Source organism: Leptodactylus fuscus, chromosome 10, assembly GCF_031893055.1.
Source record: "Leptodactylus fuscus isolate aLepFus1 chromosome 10, aLepFus1.hap2, whole genome shotgun sequence".
Taxonomy (NCBI): Eukaryota; Metazoa; Chordata; class Amphibia; order Anura; family Leptodactylidae; genus Leptodactylus; species Leptodactylus fuscus.
Window position 1 is genome coordinate 57,738,772 of NC_134274.1, and position 25,525 is coordinate 57,764,296.

The 25,525-nt window shown below is 41.5% G+C and overlaps 1 protein-coding gene across 1 annotated transcript in view; it reads left to right on the top strand.

The window, feature by feature from the left end:
* Window positions 1–1,335: 1,335 nt before the first annotated feature.
* NPFFR1 (neuropeptide FF receptor 1) overlaps window positions 1,336–25,525 on the top strand; it is a 205,386-nt gene continuing 181,196 nt past the window's right edge. The window contains exon 1 of the mRNA XM_075258238.1: window positions 1,336–1,451. Within this exon, the coding sequence (XP_075114339.1) occupies window positions 1,445–1,451 (7 nt within the window). The 5' untranslated portion in view covers window positions 1,336–1,444. The remainder of the gene's footprint in view (window positions 1,452–25,525) is intronic.

Below are 25,525 nucleotides of genomic sequence, written 5' to 3' on the forward strand. Positions count from 1 at the left end.
GGCTGATTATAATGGCAAGCAACGGGATATCTGTACAATACACCTAGGAATAAAACATTTTCAGAAAGTGGTTTTATTTAAAAAAAAATAAAAATGGACTCACATGTAGGCTATATATTTGGTTGTATTTTATTTTTTTTCCTCTATCAGTATGTCTTTGGAGTGTGGGAGGAAACCCATGCAAAGATGGGGAGAACATACAAACTCCTTGCAGATGTTGTCCTTGGCAGGATTCGAAACCAGGACTCCAGCACTGCAAGGCCACCACGCTGCCTATATTTGTTTGTATTTTTCTGTCTCCTAGAAAACCAATCATCATGCTACAATCCACATCGAGTACCAAAGAGTATAAATGGGAATACATAAATTAACCACTATTCTACACAATCATCATTACAAAATCCCCCTGCAGATACAAACCTTCACAATGAAGGATCCCTCTTCATCCATACAAAGCCTAGCCTAGTGTCCGAATAATGAATCAGGCTGGCGGACACACAATTGAGCAATGAATAATACCTGTCATTATCGAAAACCTTTCCCCTTACATAATACGAGACTATTAACATCAGATGAATCATTTAAGGCATCAAGTATTGTGCAGACTTCACAAAAGGTTAAAATAAGAACCAGGTTGTGGGTTCTGACAGATTTAACTATTCTGGGCAACATAATATGATTAATGAAGCATGATGTTTAATAGAAGAAAACTTGACTGAAACTAAGGCAAAGAACCCCAGCACCAACAATGATAGAAAAGATAAAGAGGGGGTCTATAGTATATTGTATCCATAGCAATAGGAAGCATGCAGCAGCAAGCAGTCTGCAGACCCCTGCCTCTTCAGGGAGGTAGCAGCACACTCTGCATTGACGTTGGTGAGTCAGACAGCTTAATGAAGGGAGGAAATTCAGAGCTGTGAATAAGATGGGGCGGAGATGCCTCAGCTCAGACCACTAGCTCTCTCCTTACGATCTCTAGAAGGCAAATAGAGTACTAGGAAGACTTTGTGTGGCATTCTTGGCATCAGCTGGTTCATTCTCTCTGCCTAGGGTTCAGAACACACGCCTTCCCTAGTGGATATGCTGTGAAGGAAATAAAAAGTAGTCAAGGCACCTGAAAGTTTATGGAGATTTGTAGGAGGACTTGCATTATCTATTCTATAGTAAAGTAACAAGAAACTTTACAAGACTTGACTGGAGTGTGGCGTTGCAATGGTACGCTAAAAGCATGCAGTGCTGATAGTCATCTATGACCAGTCTCCTAGATCCCAGAGGTTCTTCGCAGCCAAGGAGATGTGTGGATATGTTGCAGTGTGATCACTAAAGGTATCGGCAGCACAATCTGGTTCTTCGATTCCTGTCTGCAGGACTGCAGGGAGAAAGCAGTTCAGCACTGTAAGAGTGGACAGCTCCTCTCTCCACTTGCTGGATTTACAGAGGCACAATGGAAGGTAGGTTACAAGAGCCTTTCTAAACCCTCTATCAATTCATTAGTATGGACCTCTATTATTATTTCAGGGTTCTCTTACATCTGCTAAGTCTTGCAGAGATTAATAATATAAACCACTATAGGGTTACACTATAGTCCTGAGCCATAGAGAGTGATGTGAGCAGCAGTACCATTTATCCCCTGAAGATGTGTTATATTGGAGTTGAAGAAGGCACATTAGTACTCTGCACTTCATCAGAGATAGCAGTACCCCTCCTTACACATAGAGGCATTAGCCCCTTCCCCTGCTGCCTCTGCACATACCTGTTGTAAATTGAATAGCTATTCTTTATCAATTACGCCTTACATTTTCTTCTTCTTAATGACATGTCGAAATGTAAAAGCTTAAGATGTCCAAGTACCAGAAATGCATTCTTCTGTCCAGGAGTTAAATAGTCCAAGTAAGGTGGAGATAAGATATTTCCATTTCTAGGACTGTAAGAGCACTTGGAAAAGGTTTCTTATTACGAAAGCAAATTGTATAGTGAAAAAACAGATGGAGCAATATATACATACATAAAAGGGTCCGCAGAGGGTCTGCCAAACCCACACTGAAAGTCTTGTGCTTGCTGTAAACACATCAGAAAAAGGGAAAAACCAATATGTCATACATCATGTCAGAAGTGGAGGAAGAAGCTAAATTTTATTTTACTTCATTCTTTATTGAAAGAATTACATAAAGAGTTACGTCATAAAGAGTTACGCCAAAAGACAACTATAGTTCAGCTACATTTGTATGGAGAACATGATAAAACCTCTCCATTTCTTTCCAGCTGCAGGGATATGCCATAGAGATATTATTACATGTGTTCTGGTTATGTGGGACATTTGTAGGTCTCAAGAGCTTTAGGAATAAATATTCAAGTGATGAACACGTCAGTTCTGTTTGGCAATACCCTTATAATTTGCGCCACCGGAATGTAATGATGTACGCATGCGTCATAGAGTAAAAAAAAATGTTAATAAAATATATGTACATGAATACTGAGCACCTTGATGGAATATGAAATTTCACTTAAATGAAGCTGGTCCTTTTAAGAAACCTGTACAGGGTTTCATTAAATCCAAGCAAACAAAGACTAAGGTTATGGTTCAACATACAAAAACCTGATCTTGGCAACATTAGGCTTATTGATGTAAGGTAGCGTTATCTTTGATGCTATGAAACAAATAGTGTTATAAGACAAATGGTTCCTTATCTTGGATTCAGTTGTAATAACTGTAAAATAAGGTTGTATCCAGATTATACATTTTGTGGTGTTTACATTGGAAAACGTAAAATGGATGAATAATAACCCGGATACAAGAAAATCAAGGTTTATATGGTGTTTAACTCATCCCAACCCAGAGACATACTGGTAGGGATATCGTATTGTGCAGTATGGCTTCTACAGAGCAGAACTAATTTGGCTGTGTCTGTACCTTCAGGCAGTATTATGCATAATTATACTATATATATATATATATATATATATATATATATATATATATATATATAATTTTGTAAACATTTCATTTGTATACTTTTTGAGGTATTACACATAGGCGTTGTTATAAGGACACAAGTCAACAGGTGTCCAGAATATTCATGTTCCACAGACAGCTAAAGTAGCTTTCCAAATATTGCAGCTCAGATCTGATCATCCTGGAGCCTAGAGGATAAAATCGGGGGGGGGGGGGGGGGGGGGCTATACTACGGCACTATTGTCAAACAACGTGGACATATCCTTTTCTGCATATAACTTGTGCTGTATATACTTTATAGTATGAACTACTCGAACAGTGTCGCTTATGTGATTATTTCAGCTGTAGCTTAGCTTCTATTACCTATGGCATTTCTCTGACAGAGTCATTATGGCACAGAATATGAGTAGCTCAAGAAAGGTCTATGTCCTACAGCTAAGGGAGATATGGTACTGCCTCTTCATTTCAGAAAACAGTGTGACATCCATCCCATCTCAGATGACTCACAAAATTCTTCTTAATCCGCAGGTAAAAACACTGTTATGACAAAAAATGGTTTGGCTTATAGCAGAGTTAATGCACTGCTAAGAGAATATATATTTTTGTGCTATTTGACAGATTATAGAGGAACTTGCCCATTTGGTAAAACTCCAGGCAAACATGTTATATGGCAGTTTTATTCTACTGTACTTTTTACAACTCTCAGAACAGAAAGGTCTGACTTGGTTCAGTCAAAAACAAACACAAATGGTATGATTTCTAGTAGGAAGTTAGTTCTTTTAAGAAAATTCTAGAACAATGTCAAGTAGTAGTGGAATTAGTCTGTGCTAGTGGGCTGTACTACCACCAGTTTACGTAACAAAGAGTGTCACGGATTTATTGCTTAAGCTGCAATGTTTCTAGAGAAACAGTGACCCTGCAATAGTAACTACGTCCAAATTAACACCAGGACATAATGCAAGGGGTTACTCATTTTACATGACTCTATATTGCTTAGCATGTCTTTTATGCATATTATGGCTTACTTGGCTGATACATTCCAAATAGCTGTACTGCAACAGCAACATTACCTACTATAATTTCTTGCATGCATTTATTTTGTTCTACGTCAATTCTGGCACATGGTCCACTGAAAACTGAAAACAGGTAACAGTCTCCATAGGCATATATCATTTATTTATTTCCGCAGTGCACAGAATAATCATTCATTTTATTGCCTACTACAAAGCTAGTAAGATTGGCCATTGAAGAGCAAGAAAAGCTGGTTGACAATGTACTATTGCAGTGTAGTGGGTAAAATGTAAATGATCTCATTCACACACTGAATTATTGTTGCAGTTTTGGATGCAGTTTTCAACTTTTGTGGTGCAAAAGGTTGAAAGTTGAGCCAGCCACTAACGTAAACCTGATGGTTTTTGCCCTGGACAGGTCTGCTGCAGCATATTCATTACAGACATGTTGTACTGAACCCATCATGTGTGGCCTTAACCTAAAGGGTTTTTTTCCCCCTTTGGGAATCTACTCAAAAGATAGGGGTACGTATCAGATCACTGGGGTCAAGCACTGAGACCCCCAGTGATCAAAAGAACAGGGGACTTCAAGTTCCCCTTAGTGCTCTATATAAATAAGGAAGTGACCTGTAGAGATGACCTGTAGAGATGAGCGAACAGTGAAATATTCAATATTCGTTTTGGATAGTCCCTCAATATTCGACTATTCGAGCGAATATTAAATCCCATTATAGTCTATGGGGAAAAAAGCTTTGTTTCAGGGGAAACCACTATTCGACTCAGGAGGGTCACTAAATTCACTATGACACCCCAGGAAATGATGACAACACCTCTGGAATGCAACTGGGACAGCAGAGGAAGCATGCCTGGGGGCATCTAACAAGCCCAAGTCACTGTATTATGACACTAATAATGCGGGAGCTGACTTTTTCCCATAGGAATGCATTGACCAGCGTTGATTGGCAGAATGCCATACAGTGTACAGCATTTGGCCAATCAACGCTGGTTCTGCCGGAGGCTCGTCTGTGAGGAGGCGGAGTCTAAGATTGGTCCACAGCAGTCTCCATTGTGGTCCGATCTCAGGTATAGCAGGGTTGAAACAGTCTGCTAAATCTCAGGTATAGCAGAGCTGAGCGGGAGCTGACTTTTTCCCATAGGAATGCATTGACAGTGTACAGCATTCGGCCAATCAATGCTGGTTCTGCCAGAGGCTCGTCTGTGAGGAGGCGGAGTCTAAGATCGGTCCACAGCAGTCTCCATTGTAGTCTGATCTCAGGTATAGCAGAGTTGACATAACTCTGCTACATTTCAGGTGTAGCAGAGCTGTGCACTCAACGCTGCTACATCTGAGATGTAGCAATGCTGTGTTAACTCTGCTATACCTGAGATGTAGCAGTGCTGTGCACTCAACGCTGCTAAATCTGAGATGTACATCTGAGATGTAGCAGCGCTGTGTCAACTCTGCAACATCTGAGATCGGACCACAATGGAGACTGCTGTTGACCAATCTTAGACTCCGCCTCCTCCGGAAGAATCAGTGGTGATTGGCCAAATGCTGTACACTGTATGGCATTCGGCCAATCAACGCTGGTCAATGCATTCCTATGAGAGAAAGTCAGCTCCCGCATAACACAAGCTGACAGGGATCCCGACTAGCATATAATGAGCTGCCACAAGATAGAGCCCCAAAGAGCTGTTTGAGTAACATTCCTACCTAAATAAAGCTAATTCCTAGATAACCCTGCCAGTATATCTATCCCTGTCTCACAGTCACATAGTTCACAGTCTCATATGAACCGAATCTGAAATCCACCATTTGTATAAAGTGGAGGTCACCTGATTTAGCCAGCCAATTACTTTTTCCGATTTTTTTTCCGATGTCTATGTTGTCATAGTTCCTGTCCCACATCCCCTGCACAGTTATTGATGCAAAAAAAGCGCCAGGGAAGGTGGGAGGGGATAAAATTTTTTAGTGCGTTTGTCGCGTGGTATTTGATTGGAATTGAATATCTCGAACAGCCTGATATTCGATCGAATACCGATTCGATCGAATGCCATTCGCTCATCTCTAATGATCTGCCATTGCTCTAGTCATTATCATCCTGACAGTCCCATAGAAATAGATGAAATAGTAACTATGCATTCACACCACCACATCAGGCAATCATGTGAATACAGAGTAGATACCATTAACCCCTTCCTTCACCATGACGTAATAGTACATCATGGAAAATTGTACCTTCTCAAACAGATACAATTAAAGTAAGATGTTCATCTAAGTTGTATGGTGAAGAGCAAAAAATGTAAAATGTTAGAAAGCAATGCCAGAATTGATGTTTTTTATTTCAATTGCCCCCAGAAACAGTTAATAAAATTTTGTCAAAGAGTTATAGACACTCCACAAAGGTTTTATTACAAAAGTCAAGCTTACATCAACAAAAAATGTAAAATAATATATATTGTACAATACAAGAATGAAAAACCCAAATCTATATGACAAAACTAGCTGCAGCAGGAAGGGAATGTATAACTTGTGTACACCCCAGATTTAGTGAAAAAAAGGCACCCGAAGTAACCCCTCCCCAATCATAGTCGCTCCAGGGAAAATAGAGAATTTGGTGTCCCAATGTAATCTGCAAAGCTTACCTATTCACTTTTCTCCATCCACCACCACTTTGCATCTAGAAAACCAGCGCGCTCTACGCCACTTGATAAATTCTTTGAGGTGCAGTTTTCAAAATGTAGCCACTCCCTAGAAGATTCTACTTTATTGGCCCTGCAAACATGATATGGTGTCAAAAACCCAAACTAAATCTAAATCTACACTTCAAGCCACTTAGCACTCCTTCACATATGTGCTCTGCTGTATACCCAAACTGCAGTTTATGCCCACGTGTATGATACTGTTGTATCCAGAATAATGTACTTGTGCCATATAAACTGCAGCTCGGACACACAGCCGGGTACAGAAGGGAAGGAACACTATTTGGTTTTTGGAGCACAGATTTGGACGGTTTGGTTTTTGGACGTCACTTTTGTAGAGCCCCTAAAATAGACACTACAAGATGGGATCCCTTCTTGGGATGGGAATTCCTCTACGAAAACAATATGGTGTCCAGAAACCAATCATCAAAATCTATACTACAAAATCTAAAAAGAGCAGCGCTCCCAAACAGCAGTTTAAATTCACAGCATACACAACTTTTTTGTACTTTAAATTGTTAGTAGTATATGTGTCTATTCACATAAAGTGGAACATATTAAGTACTGCAATGGCATATTTCTTTAAAAATTTAAATTTTCACGTTGCACATTAATTTTTGTGTAGCTTTCTTGGGCTCAAAATGATAATATCCCTTGAGAAATTCCTTGAGCGGTGTAGTTTCTAAAATGAGGTCAAATTTTTTTGAGTAAATGAATTCTTTTTTTTCTTTTTGGAAACCATCTCGTGGGTCAAAATGCTCAATTTACCACTTGATAAATTCTGTGAGAGGTGTAGTTTCCAAAATGGGGTCACTTTTTGGATACATGACACCTGAAAACTAATCCAGCAAGGGTTACAAAAGTTCCCAAATGCTGTTTTCAATTATTTTAGGAGCACAGTTTTGAAACTTAAGTGATTTGTGGGGGTTTCTAATATAAAGGCCTTTAAAATCCTCTTCAAAACTGAAGTGGTCACCAACAAATGGGTTTGCGTAATTTTCCTCGTACAAGGGTAGTCTGAAAAGTTTCTGACCTCCACGTGTAGATGGCAATACTCGTCAACCAAAGTTGGGGAATGTGTTCGCATATGCGTTGGAATGTACTCAGAAAAATTTCAGCCATTTTGCCCCAGTGGTTTTTCTTTGACAGTCGTTGTAGTATAGTGTGCCAGACGTAACAAATCAAAGTTTTGGCGCCGATTAATTACTGTGGATGAAACTTGGATACACCATTACACCCCAGAAACAAAGCAGTCAAAACAGTGGACTAAACTGCTCCAACAGAGCTTTGCAAATGTTCATCCGAACACATTTTTGGTCCAGAGTGAGCAATTGCGGCACGCAGCACGTGGTCAGCTTTCTCTTCCCCAAATTTTCAACCAATATGTGGCAAACATGTTCTTTCGATATGCTAATAGCCTCTTCTAGCTCTCTAACCTTCATTTGATGGTTCTCTTGCACCATTTGGTGAACTTTAGCAATGTTTTCGTTCGTGGTTGCAGTTTTTGGCCTTCCCGAACGTTCATCGTCAACTAAGCTGGTACTGTCACGTTTAAATTCAGCTGCCCAAAATTTGATGGTGGTACATGATGGTGCAGAGTCCCCATACACAGCATCCAATTAATTTAATTAATTTAATTTAATTTGCGAAGGCTTATTGCCTTTCAAAAACAAAAATCTAACGACAGCTCGATATTTGATTTTAGCCATTTTCACAAAATAACTTGCTTCAACTCACTGCAACGACTGTCAAAGAAAAACCGCTGGTGCAAAATGGCTGAAATTTTTGTGAGTACATTCTAACGCATGCGCGAACACATTCCCCAACTTTGGTTGACGAGTGTTGCCATCTACATGTGGAGTTCAGAAACTTTTCAGACTTTCCTCCTAAGTCTGGAAAATCGCTGTTACACTTGTAAGCCTTTTAATGGGCAAAATAATTGGAAGGATAATCAAAAGATGATGCCGATATAAAGCAGAGAGATAATAGATAATCTTTATTAACCTATGTGGGTGGAATGACTGTCAGAAAAGCAGAGCATTTTACATTTTTCCAAATTGCCATCAAATTTCTTTTTTTTTCCTTTTCTTTAATTATTTTTAGAAATGAATACAAAAAAATATTGATCAAAGTTTACTACTAACATTAAGTACAAAGGGTTACTAAAAATTAATCTCAGAATCACTTAAGTTAAAGGGGATAACTAGAAATCCCTACAGTAGTCTAAATACCCTCCCCCTTCCTTCTTTCTAAATAACATAATTTATCAAAAATGGATAGTTACCCATATCCTGGGGCAATCATTTGACCACCCCAGGGACATTTTCTGATTATCCGATGATGATCCGTTTCCCCATTTCTGGAAATGGATCATCACTACTACTTCCACCTCCAACCCACCCCATTATACTTACCATCCAGGCTTCTTCCGGCGAGACAGCTTCTCCTTCTGTACTGATTCTACAGGGTGCACACTCTTATTCACTGTGCATGCCGCTGCCGGTAATTCCCCTCTACTGGGCATCCACGAATGCGCAGTAGAGGTGGATCATTGCTGCAAGAGAAGACTGCATCAGTACAGGAGGAGGAGGGGCTGTCTCACAGGAAGAAGCATGGAGGATAAGTATATAATATGGGTTGGGGGTTGGGCTGAGTAGCTAGGGAAGGGTGGGATAGTTAGAGAGATGAAGGAGGGTGAGGAAGGAGAGGGAGTGAGAAAGGAGGGGGGAGTTAGGTAAGACTGGTTAGTGAGAAAGTTGTATAGCAGGAAGCAGAAGTTTGTAAACAAAAAGCAGGAGATACCCGGAGCTCCCAGAAACACCTAGAAATCACTCAAAACACAGATAAAGGTATATGGGTGCATTTATTAACCCATTAGCAACACTAAAAAACATAAAAAATAATTTAAAAATATTTTTTTTTTGCCGAAAAACCCATTTAAGTTAAAGTGTCTCAAAGTAATTGCAAAGTGACACATCTGTCTCGAAAAACCCACCAGTTTCATATGCACATTCACGGAACCCTTCTTTAATGATAAATCAAATATGATTTTTTTCCAAATTCAAGTCATAGATACTGTATTTTTTTGACTATAAGACGCACCGGACCATAAGACGCACTAAGGTTTTAGAGGAGGAAAATAGGAAAAAAAAAAAAAAGCAGAGAATCACAGGACACCAGAGATGGGCACCCAGACCCTGCCCTCACTTGCGGTGTGGAGAGTATGGTGGAGCCTGGCCTGGCGTAAGCGGTGTGCCACCGTAACAGGTGGTGTGTGTATGTGTCACTGCAGCCGCAGCATCAGGGGGTGACGTCCTCACAGTGTCCTCCTCCCGGCACTGGGACGTGCAGCCCGGCCGCTGACAAGCTTGTGCTCACCGACAATCACCGCAATCCCCAAGTCAACCCGCGTCCTCTCTGCACTGCGAGTGAGGGCAGGGTCTGGGCGCGTGTCTCTGGCGTCCTGTGATCCGCTGCTCCTTTACACAGCTCCAGTGCCAGCCAGCATCGGGCCAGCAGTCAGCAGTTCAGCATGTCCCGATGCTGGTGCTGAACAGCTCTGCTGGCCCGATAACGGAATAGTACCAATTTTTTCTCTGCTACAGCATTCACCATACGAGAAAAATATTTTCATAAGTTTGTAGATCGGGGTTTTTCGGACACAGGGATTCCTAATGTGTTTGTGTTTCACACAGTAGTGTTTTTGTTTTATATGTATTCTAGGGATATGGGGGTGATTTGAACTTTTTCTTTTTAATATATTTTTTTTCATAGCTTTCAAAAATTTTTTTTAAAATGTTTTATTTTCACCCACCTAGGGGGTTTGAACCTGCAATCATTTGATTGCAAGTCCCATAGACTGCAATACAACTGTATTACAGTCTATGGGAGATGCTCTCTATATGAAGGCCCCTCCTGCAGAGCGGTTGCCATAGCTACCGTGTCTTTGCTGTACAGGAGACCCGATGGCTATTGCCATTGCTCTGCAAGAGCGGCCAGAAACATTCACCTGTTCTGTTGCAGGCCAGCTCCCACAGAGTCGCGTGGCACAGGAACAGGTCGGCTCTGCGGGAGCTGGCCTGCAACAGAACAGGTGAAAGTTTCTGGCCACTCTTGCAGAGCAATGGCAATAGCCATCGGGTCTCCTGTACAGCGGAGACACGGTAGCTATGGCAACCGCCCTGCAGGAGCGGCCGCCATCTTTTAGACCCGACATCTAAAGTGGTCTGGGTAGATGGGCAATTTTTTAACTCTCTGGGGGAAGAGGTAATGATGACATTATCTGTTACGGCTTGTGACCGCTCTTGCAGAGCGATTGCAATAGCCATCGGGTCTCCTGTACAGCGGAGACCTGTTAGCTATGGCAATCGCTCTGCAGGAGCGGTCACCATCTTTAAGACCCGGCAATTATGGTATTGATGTCGGGAAGCGGATGTAGTAGCCTGTCGGTACACGGGCAGTATCACGGGTGGTTTTTTAACTCATTGGGGGGGGGGTAAGAAATGTACCAGTACTAATGACATCTTTTACGGCTTGTGGCCGCTCTTGCAGAGTGATTGCCATAGATATCGGGTCTCCTGTACAGCAGAGAACTGGTAGCTATGGCAATCGCTCTGCAGGAGCGGTCACCATCTCTAAGACTCGGCATCTACCTTATTGAAACGGCAGATGTCAGGAAGGGGCTGAAGTGTAGGGACATGATACGGTAACCACTCGCAGACCATTAACATACCTTCTTTGCTTCTAACTGACCGGACTAAACTGGCGCTGCAAGTTTATGTGCTTGCCCCGCCCACTACACTATCGGCCACTACTACATTCGGACTATAAGACGCACCTCTTTTTTCCTCCCATATTTGGAGGAAAAAAAGTGCATCTACTACTATACTACTAGTAGTATACACCTAAAATTACAGAGTACATAAAATCACAATACTTCTCACATGAAAAATTGATACAGTTCTAGAGGGCTATGTGCGCCGTGGCAGATTTAGCTCCAACCACTTCTACGTTGACTCCGCCCATTCTCATCCATTTTTCCTTCTGCCTCCACACAGTATAATGCTCCTACGGTCACCCTAACATGATATGCCCCCACATTATAATGTTCTCCAAATGTTCACAGTATTAAGTCCCTCTCCTCGTGCCCCGGTTTAAACTGGGGGAAACTAGAGGGGACATTAAACTGGGGCAGCTGGAGGGGGACATTAGACAGTGGGGGTAGTTGGAGGAGGACATTAAATTGGGGGCAACTAGAGGCAGATATATATGTTCAGACCCCATACATAAAAGTGCCTACTACTACTTTTATGTATGGGGTCAAATTGACCCCTTCGGTTCTTATAGGTAAGAGATGTAAAATCTGGGCCCCTGAAAAAAATTGCAATTCATTTTTGTGTTGTATAATATACACTACCATGAATAAATAAAAGTAAAAAAATCTCAGAACTGAGTTGTTAAAATTGCAGAAGTTTAGAAGACCCCTCCTCCCCCGGTAATTCTAGTGTTAAAACATGTGAGGTTGGTGTTGGAGTTTGCAGAGTTTTGTCAAGGGGTAACTGTCATGTGTACCTTATGGTGCCTTACTCTGTACTGTAATTCAGTTCCTATCAAGTAACTTGGATGTATCGGCTATGTTGAATATTCTGTTTACTGAGGGGGTCTAATTTTGTCTTACAAGTGTTAGTGGCGGTTTGCAATGTCTGGGAAAAAACAATACAGCAATCAAAGAGAAATTTGAAGTATAACAAAAAGACTTACAACTTCCTCTCTTTTGTATCCACTCCTACGGTTAGTTCAAAAACTGTGTTTGTGATTATAGTCATAATGCAGCAAATAATACTGCCATTATGAACTTCAAGTAGCATATAGTATTATGGTTAGATAAGTAATTAAACACTTTTCTACAAAAAAATAGACATATTAATCAGTGACTGCTACGTAGTAATGGCCCGGAACTGCCCAGCGTGGTTTCTCATGCTGACAATGCCACTTATCATGATTATCCTGTTCTATTTGCTGCATCCGCAGTCATTTCTTGACAACATCTGTGTATTACTACATTTAACAATGTGTTTGTTGCTTGGTTTGTATGCAATGCAGAGAAATTGAACATACAAGTATAATGGGAAGAAGTTAATGATACTGGAAAAAACAATAGCAAAAGATTAATTAGATTAATAATTACATTTCTTCCCATGAAATTGCTCAAGCCAGGGTTGTATTTCTTCTCCTTGACAGAACTAATATTCTGTCCTTGGTTTAGTATGGGACTTGATAGGGAAGTACAATACTTATGTATGCTTTCAACCAGTGGTGTAACTACCGCCATAGTAGCAGAGGAGGCCACAGGGCCCGGGACATTAGGGGCCCGGCGACAGCCGCTACCGCTGCTATCATTATACTCGGGGGTCTTTTCGGACCCCCGAATATAATGATTGGCGGACGAGGAGAGGTAAGAAACATAAAAAAACACTGTTACTTACTAGAGATGAGCGAACACTGTTCGGATCAGCCGATCCGAACAGCACGCTCCCATAGAAATGAATGGAAGCACCTGTGACGCCGGCCGGACGCCGGCAAAGTCAGCGTCACAGGTGCTTCCATTCATTTCTATGGGAGCGTGCTGTTCGGATCGGCTGATCCGAACAGTGTTCGCTCATCTCTATTACTTACCTCTCCACGATCCTGCCAGGCCTCCTTCCTGATGTCCTTTCTGACGTCTCTGACGTCACATGAACCCGGCCTGCGTCCCGGGTCATGTGACGTCCGACGTAATTGAAGAAGGACGGCAGCAGAGGTCGACAGCGTAGGAGCCAGGGGACAGGTAAGAAAAAGTAGTTTTTTATGTTTTTATTCCCCCGGGTCTCCGATTATTATACTCTGGGGTCTGAAATTATTTATGGGTGTCCACAGTGGAGGATAATACTGTGTGCAGGGGCCACTATTGGGGATAATACTGTTTGCAGGGGCCACTATGGGGTATAATACTGTGTGCAGGGGCCACTAAGGGACATAATACTGTGTGCAGGGGCCACTATGGGGATAATACTGTGTGCAGGGGCCACTGTGGGGATAATACTGTGTGCAGGGGCCACTATGGGGATAATACTGTGTGCAGGGGCCACTGTGGGGATAATACTGTGTGAAGGGGCCACTATGGGGCATAATAGAATGCGCAGGAATGCCTAGGAGGGGGTCGGTCGAAGTCTTCGGCATTGGTGTCGGTTGGGGGGGGGCAATGTCAAAAGTTCGCCACGGAGCCCCGCCATTCCTAGTTACGCCACTGCTTTCAACGCTCTTATTTTCAGATACTAGCCTCTCAGGCCATGCACTTGGTGTAATAACATATTGGGGCAAACTTATTAAGACTAGCATATCGTATACTAGTCCTAATTGGTACATGGAATGGAAGATTTATTATGAGGCTGTAGCCTGTTCATAAATCTATCTACCATCTCTGCACCAAAATGGAAATCTATGCCAGTTAAAAACTCACATGAGTTATAATAAATCTGCCATGCCGAGGCACCTGATCCATGTTCAGCCAAAACTGGAATAGTTCAATGCTTGAGGCGAACGTTTGACATAAGAGAGGGCCTTGTGCCAAAAATGCACTTCAATACCATTCTTCTAAGCCAGTGTTCCTGCATAAAGGGCATGATGTGCATAGAGGGCATGATGTTTTTTCCCTTGCTATATCTCTAGCCACAACAACAACAAAGATAATATTATACTCTCTGTACCAATAAATATTTGGACACCTGTGGTCTGAGTGGCACAACCAGCAATTACAGCCTCAACCCTCCGGGGCTTTCCACAAGTCCTTGTATGACGGCTAGTGGTATTTTATTCCATTTGGCTTGGAGAAGACAGGTAAGTTCTTTCACCGATTTTGAACGGCTGCTGCACCCCTTGATTCGGCGATCCAACTCGTCCCAGAGGTGCTCGATAGTGTTCAAGTCTGGGCTCTGGGCCAGTACAGTCGGTTAACCTGATTGTCACTGTACCAAGCCATGGTAGACCTCACCACATGACAGCTGGCGTCATCCTGGAAGTAACATTGGTCCAACCCATAGAACCGCCATAATGTAAGAAGCACATTGTTATTTTAACATCTCTGCCTTTTCTGGTTTCTGTGCCACCCTCTGCTTGCATGCTGTGGCGCAGGAGGCGTGTGCAGTTTGATAACTTGCTTAGAGTTTTTGGTTGCATTGTCTGAACACTGTCCTATTCCGTCACCTTGTTAATTGATTGTCCACCACACCTGTCTCCTTCATCTTCATTTCCCTCTGCTCCTCTAAGAGTTAAGTTTTGTTTTGCCCTGTGATTGACAGCTGGCCTTCCTATCAACTGCAGAGCAGGTTCTTCCTCCCTATTTATTCTAGGTTCACATTCACATTGATGCTTGCTATTGCTTTGTGCGTGCTGGCTTTGTCTCTTACTGTTTATTTGTGTACTCTGATTCTTGACCTCTAGCTTTCCCTCTTGACTACTCTTTTGGATATCGATTTTGACACAGCATTGCTCAACTGTTACTGACCCCTGGCTAGATGACCTCCCTTTGTTGTTTGTCTTGTCTGCGTTTTGTGTTTCACGTATATAGGAAGGGATCATCTCCAAGTTGCTACCTATTACATAGGATAGGACTAGGCAAGCAGGAAGGGACAGTGGGGGCTTCAGCTTAGGGCTCACTGTCTCTTATGCCCCTTCCCCGGGTTTTCAGCAGCTACTGGGGAATTTCTCCTATTGCAATTCCTTAACAGTTATATAAAATAGTGCAATAAGCATTGGCGTTGAGTTTACCATGCACTGGGACCAAGGGTCCAAGTCCATACTAGGAGAAACACCCACATCCACCTCCACCAAACGTTACTGTGTGTCCAAATACTTATTGGTAGACAGTGTAGATACTAAGCTTAGAGAACCTATTTTTGCCGAGTCTCAGGGGTTGTCCAGGAAATACAGGCTTTTTTGGCAAGGAGGACAGGGAAGGTGAAAAATATAAACAAACATACTCACCTGTCCCATGTTCTCCAGTGTTCCTGCTGCTGTCCAATGGCACCCCAGTGCTTCTACCAGCGGAAGTCCTCACCAAATTTCCCCTGTAACTGAAGCTGAATTTTTTAGCCCCAGATACAGGAGGAATGATGTCTACTGCCGATTACTGCTGAGCTACTCTGGATCCTCTAGGACCCTGCAGTTCTAACACTTTCTGATCATGTGACTTGCTGTGTATACAATGATTGGGAAGGCAGAGACCGTAATAATCCATCCCTGCCTTCTCTAGAGGAGCTCCAGCTATAGAACAGCTGGTTCTATGATTCTGCAGCTTCGCAATTTCATGTAGCTGCTTAAAACTGCAAAGACATACTGGACCATGTTTGCGGAACAAGAAGACCACTATCCAAACATAAATACACAAAGGGTGGTCCAGAAGTACTTAAACCCTTATTCCTTTTTTGAAGAGAGTGAGTTGAGGGATTGCTGGATTCTTTAGTGCTTTCCATCTTTTAGCATATATCGATAGGCACAAACTAGATTTCTTGTCATTTCCATTTAACAAATCATAATTTCTGCTGCATCTCAACCAATTTTGGTAAAATTTTCCATTGTGGTATTCCTCTATTTCTCATGAAAATATTATGAATAAAATGTGTGTCAACCTTTCCCTTTTCTTTGGGATGTGTCTTTTTTTAATCTCTTCATTATTATATATCAAAATGATAAAAAGAACATTACAAAAGAAAGGAAAATAAGGCATCATAAAAATATAAGAAAACAAATACAAAATACCAACAACAAATTGCAGACAAATTAATCCAATAAACCCACCCTCACCAACCAATCCATCCATCATATCCACCAAGGGAAGGAGGAAAGTGAAAAAATAAGAGAAACTAATTAAAAAAATTAACATTATCCATAATGCCCACAGATCTTCAGTTCATGATAATGACCTTGGTCTCTATTTCTCAGATATATATATATATATATATATATATATATATATATATATATATATATATATATATATTAGCTGGTACCCGCGACTTCGTCTGCGGTGATTGTAGAAGTGGGTATATACAGGCGCGGGTAAGGTTTTTGTACTGTGTATAAGGTATGAAATATGAAATGTAACTGTGTTTCTTGTTTTTGCTGTAATTCTGAGAGCACATGAGACTTTTGTGTTGAATGTAATTTGTATTTCAGCTGCTATACGGTGTTGGTATAAACTGTACATAGTGTCTTTGAGACAGAGGTATTTCAGGTTAATATACTTCAATATACGACATTGTATGATTTGTTATTTTCCGCCAGTACATGTCAGTTTTGGGCACAGGATACTCTCGAGCAGCCACATAAAGTCTGGCCCTGTGCATGACAGTTTAGTAACTCCATGCACCTCTTAGTAATAGCAATTAACCCCATCATGTCCCTCACATTAACCCTTGTGTAAGAGTTACTGATATGTGAGAGACTTGGAGGTAATAGTTAAGTATCTTCATTATTGAGGTTTATTAGCAACCCTTATATGGGGCCCACAGGGGTTAATATGAGGGACATGATGGGGTTTATTCCTATTAATATGAGGCACACAGGGGTTAATATGAGGGACATGATGGGGTTTATTCCTAATAATGTGAGGCACACAGGGGTTAATATGAGGGACATGATGGGGTTTATTCCTAATAATGTGAGGCCCACAGGGGTTAATATGAGGGACATGATGGGGTTTATTCCTATTAATATGAGCCACACAGGGTTTAATATGAGGGACATGATGGGGTTTATTCCTATTAACGTGAGGCACATGGAGTTACTAACACTAAACTAATAACCCCAAATGCCGGACATTAATGAGAACAGTAATCCTATGTACCTGTGTGTTTTTCAGTGTCACTTTGCTAGCAGCTTCCTCTTCTCCTCGGGGAATGTTAGCAGGATGCAGACCACTATAGCAGGCACAGACCTGAGCGATTAAGCTCCACCCCCTGGGTTTCCTGCACCCCTCTCAAAGGGGAGTGTCCTTATGCTTGAGCTCTAGCAGCCCACTGAAGAGACTCGGACTTCATTTAACTCTTGCAGGTCCTGGGCTGCTGGTGTGCCAGTGAAATATGGCAGGAGTGCCATTCTTGGCATGCTGACCTCTGCTGTAGAGGGTAATATGAATTTTGTGGCTTGTATGGTCCAAAGTGTGTGAGATTGCAGAAATACTGATGTGAGTTTGGGTTTTGTGGGGGTCCTGGGAAAAACGTATGTGCGCTATTGTGATGAAAAGTAGCCTATTGCGCAATCGAGTGTAGTGACTATGTTTGTGGAAAATTCCAGCCAAATCGTATGGTCGAAAGTGTGTGAGATTGCAGAAATAGTGATGTGAGTTTGGGTTTGTGGGGGTCCTGGGAAAAACGTATGTGTGCTATTGTGACGAAAAGTAGCCTATTGCGCAATCGAGTGTAGTGACTATGTTTGTGGAAAATTTCAGGCAAATCGGTGGAGCGGGTTTTGCGTGATTGAGGAACAAACATCCAAACATCCAAACACACAAACCCACAAACATCCAAACTCACAAACTTTCACCTTTATAATATTAACAGGATATATATATATATATATATATATATATATATATATATATATATATATATATATATGAATACTAAAGGGTTTTTTTTTTGATAATTCAGCTCTATAAGGATTCCTAATAAAATGAGTTTCTTTGTCACTGTATTACCAACTATTCCATCAATCTCTAAAATACACACCAGGATATGCAGCACAGGTCTCAGAACAGTTTTCTAATATTGTCTGGGATGTGTATTTACACACCAACAATGTCTTGCCAGTGCTGATAGCATCAGACTTTAGAGACATACCGTATTTACAAGGAGAATGACAATTTAATAAAACATTTCCCAATAAAATAGAGGAATGAAGCGATACATACTGTACTTCTTAGATCATCGTTTTGCTAAGCAATTTTCAGATTTTGCTGCAGCGACCATTCAGAATTGCTGAGCTATGTGTGTGGTTGGAAAAGAGCTAGGTAAAGGAAAATGTCTTAGTGTTATAAAGCAATAAGAGGGAAAAAAGTAAGATAACCATATCAGCTATAAGTCTTCATCATAAAAATGCAATACCGCCTTATTAAACTATACAGGGTTTCTGGAAAGTAAGTACACAAAATGAAAGGGTGGACTTTACCCGGTATATGAAGCGTTTTTTTATTAATGAACATGTAACCGGAAATGCACCGCTGTGGTACTGCAGGTAGACCAAGATGTCGGTTTCCTATCCCTCACTGCACCATTAGTGACAAGTGAATGTAAAGAAGTTATTCAGACGGCTTGCCCAAATATCATATCAACTGCTAGAAATCTGCAGGCCTTATCTCACTCATGATAAAAAGAATGTGCCAAAGTCATTTGTACACAAAATAAAACCTTACAGTACCTACCAGGGGAAAGAGATCTTCAATTGGATATTGGCTCAAAGTCACGATGGCTCTGGTCCAAGCATAGTAATAAAATAAATAACATTTTACGGTTGAGCTCAACCTTACCTCATGCCAAAAATGAAAACATGACCGTGCTACCAAATCCTTATAAGCAATAATATTCTGCAATCCATTTTACAGTTTGTGCTGCAGAGTTAAAGAAGTATTCCCATCATAGACACTTATATGCCATAAATGTTTGATAGATGGAGATCTCCAATGAGAGTTTCAATAGAAATAAATTTTACCTAGTTGTCTAAAACATAACCACATAAAAGTAACGGGAAGACATTTGGGGTTATTTAGTTTAATTTTAACAAGAAGGAATAGACCAAGTCTAGCGGTAAAAAGAGGCACAGACACAAGTGTTTTATATGATACTAGTAGAATACCTGCGGCTTTGCTCGCGTAAAATACGTTAAATTATTGGTTATGCTAAATTAAAATTTTCGGTGTCAAACTGAAATTGACATTCTCAGAGCTACAGTAAAACTTTTTTTTTTTTTTTACACTTTATATTTTTATTATTTTGGGATTTTACTAATTTGTCGTGACATTCATGTGAACAACTTTTTTCTTTAATTCCAACGTTTTTATTGATTTTACATATTCAATACATATTATGTAGTATAAAAAAAATTACAGCTATTTTTTGAACTATTTTTTATCAAAAATTATAATGTATGCACCTTACACAAACATAAACATTTACACCCAATTAACAACATAGTGCAGCCCTTCCCCCTCCCTCCAGTGCAGTTCACAGACAAAAGAGTAAAATTGGTTTCCAGTTACACAACTATCTATTGTGGTGCTTTTTGGTAACAATGTTTCTGGTTTTACCTTCCGGTGCATACCTGTATATGAAAAGATTTTTGGGGTTACCCACTCTAGAGCAAGCAACGTACAACTGTCCATGTGAAAAACACGGGCTCTCCAAATTAATCACTTTAAGTGATTGACCTTGTGCTTTGTTTAGGATAAGTTCACATGGGGTTTTTTGGACCAGAACTTGAGGCGGTCCAAAATACGGGTATCTGCAAGAGATATAATGGGAGGAATAGTAAATACAGAGCAGCCCTCACACAGTATTAGGGTCCATTCACATGGAGGAAATGACGCTGTATTTGGTGCTGAATTTTCAGAGCTGAAAAAAAGCCTCCCATTGATTTCAATGGGTTTGGCTAGCTTTTTTTTCCACTCGCGTAAATTTACGCTAGCTGAAAATTCAGCGGTAAATACAGTGCCATCATTTTTTGGCACCGATTTTGATGCTGAATCCACGTGGAAAAAACGCCTCCCCATTGAGTTCAATGGGTTCTACTCGCTTTATTTCTCCACTTGCGGAAATATAAGCTTCCTTCTGGCGGATTCCACCTGCAAAAACCAACGCAGTCAATGGGTGGCGTAAAATCCACTTTGCGGATTTGGGCGCAGAATTGGCAAAAACTGTATGGAAAAAACGCTAGCATTTTTTTTCAAGGTCCATGCATTGTGCTGAAGGAAAAAAAAAATTAAAATTAAAAAAGACTCAAAAATGCTCCAAAAACCGCTTCAAAAACCCATTTCTTAATCCCTGAAGTGGATTTTTTCCTCAACAAAATCCTCACCAAAAAACTTTGTTCTAGCAGAAAAAAACCCCCATTGAAGTCAGTGGGAGGCTTTTTATTAAACGCTGAAATACCACACCAAATTCCTACCATTTTCCTCCATGTGAATGGATCCTTACTATGACCTGAAGGAGCTGACACGTCAGTAATGAAAACTGCCTCCCAGGCAGACTTGTGTAGTTGCCCATAGCAACCAATCAGAGCTCAGCTTTCACTTTACCTCAGCAGCTTCAGTGATGAAAGCTCCTGTATAATCAGCAATAATGACAATCTTACTATCCGGCAGTTTTCGCTTGACCAAAAATGCTGCTCAGTAAGGCTGCTTGCACACTACAGTATTTTTCATGGGTATCTGGGCCGTGGATTCTACATCTTCATAGACTTCTATGGAGCTGCAAAATTCACAGCATTGTGCACAAAGAAGTCTATGCAACCACCAAATCCAAGGTGCCACTAAAGATACCCGACATGTTTTGTCAGTGTGTGCATGTGTGTGTGCACGTGTGTATGCATGTGGTCCGTGCATGTGTCTGTGCATGTGTGTGATCCATGGGTATGTATACGTGTGTGCAGTGGCGTAACTACTGCCATAGCAGCAGAGGCAGCTGTCACAGGGCCCAGGACATTAGGGGCCCGACGACAGCCGCTACTGCTGCTATCAATATACTTGGGGGTCTTGGTGGAAGGGGAGAGGTAAGAAACATGAAAAAACACTGTTACTTACCTCTCCACGATCCTGTCCAGGCCTCCTTCCTAGTAGCCTGCGTCCCGGGTCATGTGACGTCCGACGTCATTGAAGAAGGATGGCAGTGGAGGCTGACAGAGTAGGAGCCGGGGGACAGGTAAGAAACAGTAGTTTTTTATGTTTTTATTCCCCCGGGTCTCCAATTATTAATAATTGTTTATGGGTGTCCACAGTGGGACATAATACTGTGTGCAGGGGCCACTATGGGGCATAATAGAGCACGCAGGAATGCGTAGGAGGGGGTCGGTTGAGGTCTTTGGCGATGGGGGGATTCCCATGTCAAAAGTTCACCAAGGGGCCCTGCCATTCCTAGTTACGCCACTGTGTGTTTGTGCATGCACATGTGTGGTCCATGTATATGTATGCATGTATGTGCACGTGTAATCCATGTGTTTGTGCGTGTGCAGTGCAAGTGTCTATGCGTGCATTAGTTGTGTGTGCTCTGTTCATCCGTGTGTATAAGATGCATCCATCCGAGTGTGTTTGCGTGCATACGTGCATACGTGCATGTGCATGTTTTATTTATGGGGTGGTGTTGTGGTATTTATGGGGTAGTGTTTGTGTTGTGTGTGTCTAGAGTTTTCTGGTGTTTGTGTGGTATGTTGTGGCATTTGTGTGGTGCTTTGCTTGTGTGTTGGTGTAGGTGTGCTGTCTGTGTGATGTTTATCTGGTGTTTGTGAAATGTTTGTGTGTTGTGTGTGGTGGTGCGGCCCCTTTAGCAGCGACTCTTTGGCGCCTTCTCTATAATCCATCCCTGTCAGTCACAACTGTTGTTTTCCCCTCAGCGCTTTCACTTTCACATTTCCCCATTATAAGTATAGGACCTAACTTCGGGGGCCCAAATCTCTTGACAGGAGAGCGAGATGTAACGTGTGCAGTATTCTGCTCCTGTGGGTGGAGAGGGGGCGTGCCAAATTTCACCCAAATCGGGCGACTGTGGATTTGTATAGAGCGGACTACTACAGAATTTGAGTTTAATATATATAGATTTATCTATAGCACTTTATTCACATCAATATTATCCAGTAACTGCTGAAAACTGCAAATAACTGACTGTTAAGCTGCATCAGGATCTCTGCATATTGAATCTGAATATTGGTGATGTGTTCAATACTTATTTCACTTACTTTATATTGTGCGTTGTTGGTTATGAGTGCTCCTTGTCCCTATGATTATCTATATGCACATTTGTATTAATACTCTTTAATGTGTGGCTCATCATCTGTTGTATATAGGCCCAGCAATGCATGATATAACAATCTGCAGATTTCATGACACTTTAGAATACCTGAAGAATCACAGATTGAGAAACACAGATGGGAATGTGACTAGCATATGGTTTCCAATTTATGTCATCATTTATTGAAATATACTTTAGACTTATTCACAACACTGATAAATGAAATTATACAACATAAGACTGAAAGAGGTTTTCTGGCCCCAAATTGATGTTTCATACTGATGACCTGTTCACAAGAGAAGACATCAGTATCTGATTTGTGAAGGACCAATACCGGGACCTGGCACACAACATCTATGTCAGTAGTAGTGGACAGGGAGCCTGTTCAGGCTCTCTTATTCAAATAATAGGAGCGGTGCAGCAGCCCCATCCACTGCATAATGATGGTGGATACAGGGAAGGGCAGCAACACTCCTATTACTTGAATTGGAGAGCCTGCATGCCCTTTCCATCAACCACTATGGCACCCAAATGCTACTAGAACAACTGATCGATGTGGGGTCTGCATGTTATACTTTAACAGATCACATACCGATGACCTAGGTCATCAGCTTGAAAAAAAATGGGGTCATACAATTTAATATACATATTCTTACTTAGTCTACCTCCTTAACCCCCCAGACATACAGGTAAAAATACCTATAACATCTCTGCCTGTTCAGGCCTCTGCGCCACCCTCTGCTCGCGTGCTGCGGCGCAGGAGGCGTGTGCAGTTTGATAATCTGCTTAAAGTTTTTAGTCGCACTGTGTGAACTCAGCTCTAGTTCTGTGATTGCATTTGCACCACACCCGTCTTCTGCCAATGTTGCCTCTGTCCATTTAGTGTGTGATTTTGTATTGCCTGTGATTGACAGCTTTCCTTCCTATCAGGTTCAGGGCGGGTCCTTCCTCCCCTATTTAGTCTTGGCTCACAGTCACACTGGTGCCGGTTATTGCCTCTTGCTTGCTGGTTTCTCTTGCTGTTAATTACTTGTATTCTATCCTTGACCTCTGGCTTCCCTACTGATTTGTGTTTCACGTATTCAGGGAGGGACTGTCTTCATGGTTGTCGCCTATTACCTAGGATAGGGTCTGGCAATAGGAAGGGAAAGTTGGGGGCTTCAGCTTAGGGCTCACTGTCCCTTGTGCCCCTTCCCCCAGGGTTCGCCAGCAGCTTCTGGGGAATTATCATCTGGCTATTCCCTAACAATACCTCTAAATTATTTTTACAATGCAGCTAAGACCTTGGTAGCCCTCCACTGGAAGAGCAATGCTTTGGTAGCTTGTATTAATGATGTTAGGAGTCTAGAATTCCTCACAGCTACTCTGAACAACACCATGCAGACCTTCCAGTCCATCTGGACCCCATGGGATACATACTGTATTCTTCATGGTCTCTGATCTTCTTTCTTTCTCGCCTTTCTCGCCCCCCCCCTTGTCTGTCTCTAGGTTTCTCATTAAGGATAACTTTGTTGTATATCTTGTTGTTGCCATTTTTATTTTTCATTTGTACTGTTGTACCATTTTTATAGATCTTTGAAATTGAACAAAAACTATAGTAAAAAAAGAAATTATATATATATATATATATATATATATATATATATATATATATACAGTATATTCCATTGGAGAATTGAAGAAGAGAACTCTCTGAGGGTATGTTCACATGGCAGAGAATGGACTCCGCGTCTGTACATACCACTCGGCTAGCCGTGACAGAAACCCAATGCAGTGCACCAGCATCCCGTCGCGGCATTCCTCTCTGTATTAGGCCTGAATGAATGGGTCTCACACTGCGGACGCTGTGGCTGAGTCAGCCGTGGAATCCACGGCAAGATAGCTCATCTCCCGATATGCCAATAGTTTCTAGAGCCCAAACTGTTAAGCTTACAACGGTGCGACTTCTAGCTTTGATTCTGAACTCTAAAGCTTTCATTTTCACCTGGTGCTAAATTTTAGGATTTAAAAAATAAGCTGTTTATGGATTTTCTATCTTTCCTGAAGAGAGGTGTATAGAATTATCTTTGATATACAAATACTTTTCAGAGCAAAGCAATGGAAGTAGACAAACAGCTGAAGGCACAAGTAGTCATTTCCATGCAGACAAGATACAATGTAGCTAAATGTTTGTTTACCTCTTATAAAGACAATAAGGTAGACAGTAACTGTATAGAAATAGGTGATGCAATGCAAACAAAAGTAATACTTTACCATAAGCACACAATTGAGACATTTATCAACTTTCCTGGTGTAATAATGAAATCTAAAGTCATTAATGAGAAGCTATTTTTACATTTCTACCCATACTAGCTGGAATGTAAAGAGAAAAGATGAATAATAAGATCTTCTTTATAAACAAGGCTTTTATTAATGAATCCATACCTGCTACAGACTAGTAACTGTGTCTCCTATTATTCATTCAAGCCTTTATGTTTTTAGCCTTTGTTAGAAATGTTGTTTGTACTGAATACAGTGTTCTCTGTTAAAGAGGACCTTTCACCATTTTTCCCAAAGGCAGTTCTATATACTGCCGGAAAGCTGACGCCCCCTCCCTCTGCTCACACAGCTCATCCATAGACGAGTATTATCGGGGGAGAGGGGGGGGCGTTCCTCCCCGCTCCACGGCACAGCGCGATAGGTGCCGCGAGGCAGAAGGACGTTCCTGGCCAGGCTCGGACTGGCCCACCGGTGTACCGGGGAATCCCCCGGTGGGCCCCCAAGCCCTGACTTAAAGTTTTGATTTTTACCAATGCAGATGCATTGGTCGGGGCCCGATCGGGATGGCC